Genomic DNA, 3,871 nt, shown 5'->3' on the forward strand with positions numbered 1-3,871 from the left:
TAGTACACATCCTCGTCCCAGACCTCGATCCTCAAACTAAAGCCTGTGTCCACCTTCATTAGAAAAACAGAATTAAAGTGAGATTGGTAGTAGTAGTAACTAATAAAACAATATCTGTCAAATTGAGTAATCAAGAGAACAGAAGGACTAATACATTAAATATTTGCACGTACAGATCTGATCTTAACTTTTCTCACTTTTGTTTGTAGGTAATAATAATAATGATAATAACACATTTTATTTATGGCCATTAGTCCACTAAACACTGCTCTACTCCAACTAGAAGAAATTCAGAGGTACAAGCACAAATTTCTACAGCAGTGTCTACAACTACCCCATTGAAGATGGGGAAAAGACATGCTAGCTACATACCCATCTAAATCTTAAACTTGATTTAGGCTCTAAACAAAGCTCGGTGTCACTCCACAGTCAAATCTGTATATATACAGAATCTGTGGAATCTCAGATGTCAGTCACAAATTGATCTCCTCTAAATCACTATAGGAAAACAAGTTGAACTTGAGTCATTATTTTCTGTATTATTAAATTAACGGCCAACACATCCAATAGCAGAACCCATTAACTGTGAACTTGAATGTTTTCTTACTGTTGTTTTAGACTACATTTGAAGTCCACACGACAATAAGTCACAGAATCCATGGCAACATTACAGGTCTTGTTTCTTGTTAATGTTTAGCACTGTTTAGTAGAGTGCAACTGCTACTTTTCTGCCTTCAAGTCAGTGATTAACTCATGGCATGTACCTTCCTTTATTTAGTAAGTATGCTAGCAGGGGGTCGCGTTAACCGAATATTTTCCGTCATTGACCGTTTTTTTTTGAAAACGGTGACGGAAAAATCTTAAGGCAATCTGTCATTTTGACAGAGCGCACTTCACACCCCAGACCACTTGGTGGCAATTGGCTCTTGTCTCTCTTGATTCGTAAGAGTCGACTAGAAAGTGACTAGATGCCTGCCCCCCCCCCCCCCCCCCCCCCCCACACACACACACACATTTACTTATTTCTAATTTGTCCTATTTTATTTGCACTTTCTGTGTCTTATTTTCCTTTTTTTTTTTTAATTGTGGGTGGGAAGGGATAAAATTCGCATATGGTCTAACTCAATCAGCCGGTCTGGCTCAACATACACTGTAAAACAACCCTTCTATTATCATTGTACTGCTGTAGCCTATGTGAACGAAAAATGTAATAAAAATAATTATAAAAAAAAAAAAAAAAGTAGTGTAAGAGTCGGTTAAGAGTCGGTTAAGTGTCGTTTCTCTGCCGGCCGAGTGAGAGGCTGCTGACTCTCGGTTAAGCAGGGATCCACGAGCAGCGGTTATGTGCCTTAGTTTGCTCGTGGTCATATCGGGTAGTAGACATTTTGTTTCTCTGCCGAGTAAGATAAGATGTTTGAATGGTGCAGTTTATTGATTATATATCAATCAAACGTGGTAGGCCTCAACTGAGTCGGTTAAATAGACGTCTAGATTCGTGATTCTTGAGTCGTCTTTGATGGCCGGTCATTATTATCATTTTTTGACAATCTCTGAAGACCCATGTCCATGACGGGTAAAAATAGATTATATAGATTTTTATGACCCTGTCAGTCAAAATGACAGACAATGAAAAAGTCTAGCGCAACCCTGTGTATGCTAGTTACTAACATTTAAATAAACTGTTCCATAAGTGCAAACAATTGTTTTTACATTTTTCGTTTCTCTACATACACAGAGATAGTGGAAACACTAGCTACAGAGAGACAAGAAGCATGTCATCTCAGGTGATTGAGACTGAATATGTTCTTTTGACTTTAGTTGTATTGAGACGGTTACTGACCGTGCCCAGATCATAATGAGCGTTCCAGTGGGGGTAGTTTGACTCAATCACACGAGTCTTGCGTATGATGGAACCATACTTCATGATAGCATAGCTGTGGGTAGGAGAAAACAGTGAGCAACAGATGAAGTAACACTGCTGTTTGATACACCATCCTCAGATTTTAATCCTTGAGCTAACTCACCTCTCAGTCACTCCAACATGATCTCCTTCCAGATCCCAGGCTCGGATGATGGTGACCTCCAGGGTCCCCTTCTGGGTCTCCAAGGGACAGCAGTTGAAAGACAGGTTAGGACTGTACCCACCACAAGTCGATATATTCTTCGGGTCACTCACTGCATTGCCCTTTAAGTACCACTCAATAGCAGTCTTCATCCCTGCCCTCTGGCTCTTATCTTGTACCAGCTCATATAATGGCCGAAGGGAGTATAAAACGACACCTGGGTGATCTTTCAGGGTGCTCAACCAATTGGTGAAGGCGCTGGAGTCTTTGTCGGCGGGTGAAAACTCCCCCAACCAACCAGTGCCACCTTCCACCTCTGTGTAGTGTTGGTGGAGACCACCGCTGAACTTGACTGACGTACCTTGGTTTTGCACGACTGGGTTGCAAGAGTGAGGGCTGGAGTTTGTCGACTTCCCCACACTGTAGGAGAAACCCAGTGATAGACAGGAGTGAACCTGGAAGACAGGAGGAAAAGGGGCATTCAGGGGCCACTGAATGGTTGGTTTAATGGTTAATCTATGAATAGTTTGGATTTGTCTTCATCATTCATATTTAAAGATCATTTGAAATTTGTAGCTAGCTTCACTCTATTCATAGGGCCATTAAATTGAATTCAAATGTGACATAGTTTTAGATTATCTGGTTTGACATGCAACAGCTAAGCAATAACTGACATCATTTTTTGATGAGGTGCACCACTCAAATATCTCCTTTGTGTCTTTCAGAGTAACTGCATGTGTGTTTGCATGAACATACGGAGACTATGTGCAGTCTCCAAGTACCTCATTTGAGGAGAGTCCGTTCAATGTGGACAAACACGTTCGTGAAGCTGTCACTCGCTTGAGTCGCCCCCCAAGGTGAACCTGAAACAAGGTACATCGGTGTTAAAAAGAAAAAGTACATGACTTGTGAAATAAGGAAATCAACATGGTATGAAAGTTTTAACCTGACGAATGTAGTGTGTGCCGTAGATGTCTATGAGCTTGTTGTACTGAGCCTTGGTATTGGACTCACGGCGACTCGGCAGCGTGGCCAAATCCTTCCTGAACTCTGAGCTGAGGGGGGGCTTGATTGACACACGGTAACTAGACACAAAGAGACAGACAGTCTTACCTGAAATCTCTCCAACAATTTTTCATGAAATATTAAGCACGTTTGGTGAAGCAGGATATCTTGCAGCCTACGTATAGTGGCTACAGATGAACTCATGAGCGCTGAAGGCGTAACGGTCCTCGCTGGATCTTTGTTTGGCAAAGTTGTAAACAGAAGAGTCTGTTCCTCCCACGCTGAGGGACACAGCTGACTTTAAATTCAGGCCAGCCTGATGAAAATGAGTGAAAATATAAAGACGCATTAGCCGCTTGATGTATAACAAAAGCCTTTGTGCCAGTGTGTAGGAATCAGCACCAATAATTTACGTTTATATTTACATCTACCTGTCTACGAGTTATAAAGACGGCATTCTGTTTATTTAATTTCAACTGCAAAATGCGGTGCGAAATGTTTCCTACCTTCCAGTTACGCATGTTCTGGGAGATGTAAGTTTCAATCAGTGAGCTGTGGACGCAATTTAAAAGTATATAAATAAATAACAATCAGTATTAGATTATTCTTTATGGTTTAAAAGGTATTTTCCATGTTAAAATTTGTAGTTATAGCTGAGCAGAAAAATAGGAAAGAAATAGATATGCATTAACACAATAAACAAGTTAATGAGGACAGTGGGGAAGTGAAATGCTCATTTAAACTGGACCATATACACAAGTTGAGCAAGAGACAGAAAGTTGAAAATCATGATAATTGAGAGT

At 40.7% G+C, this 3,871-nt stretch overlaps 1 protein-coding gene across 1 annotated transcript; it reads right to left on the reverse strand.

Moving 5' to 3' along the window:
* Positions 1–1,901: 1,901 nt before the first annotated feature.
* Positions 1,902–3,488, reverse strand: LOC311497482 (perforin-1-like). Its single transcript, XM_084557803.1, has 4 exons — positions 3,248–3,488; positions 3,010–3,148; positions 2,846–2,926; positions 1,902–2,518 (listed from the first exon to the last, which is right to left on the reverse strand). The coding sequence occupies exons 1-4, from the start codon at positions 3,415–3,417 to the stop codon at positions 2,021–2,023; spliced, it is 888 nt and encodes a 295-aa protein (XP_084413929.1). The 5' UTR covers positions 3,418–3,488; the 3' UTR covers positions 1,902–2,020.
* Positions 3,489–3,871: the final 383 nt, after the last annotated feature.

Source organism: Chelon labrosus, assembly GCF_963514085.1.
Source record: "Chelon labrosus genome assembly, chromosome: 2".
In the NCBI taxonomy this organism is placed as follows: Eukaryota; Metazoa; Chordata; class Actinopteri; order Mugiliformes; family Mugilidae; genus Chelon; species Chelon labrosus.

What these genes read in the sequence shown, in the direction of transcription:
- LOC311497482 (XM_084557803.1), bottom strand. Translation starts at nt 3,417, where the DNA reads ATGCGTCTTTATATTTTCACTCATTTTCATCAGGCTGGCCTGAATTTA. An exon ending in TTCATCTGTAGCCACTATAC is followed by an intron (nt 3,149 to 3,247) that starts GTAGGCTGCAAG and finishes CTTTGTGTCTAG; the next exon opens with TTACCGTGTGTCAATCAAGC. An exon ending in GCACACACTACATTCGTCAG is followed by an intron (nt 2,927 to 3,009) that starts GTTAAAACTTTC and finishes ACCTTGTTTCAG; the next exon opens with GTTCACCTTGGGGGGCGACT.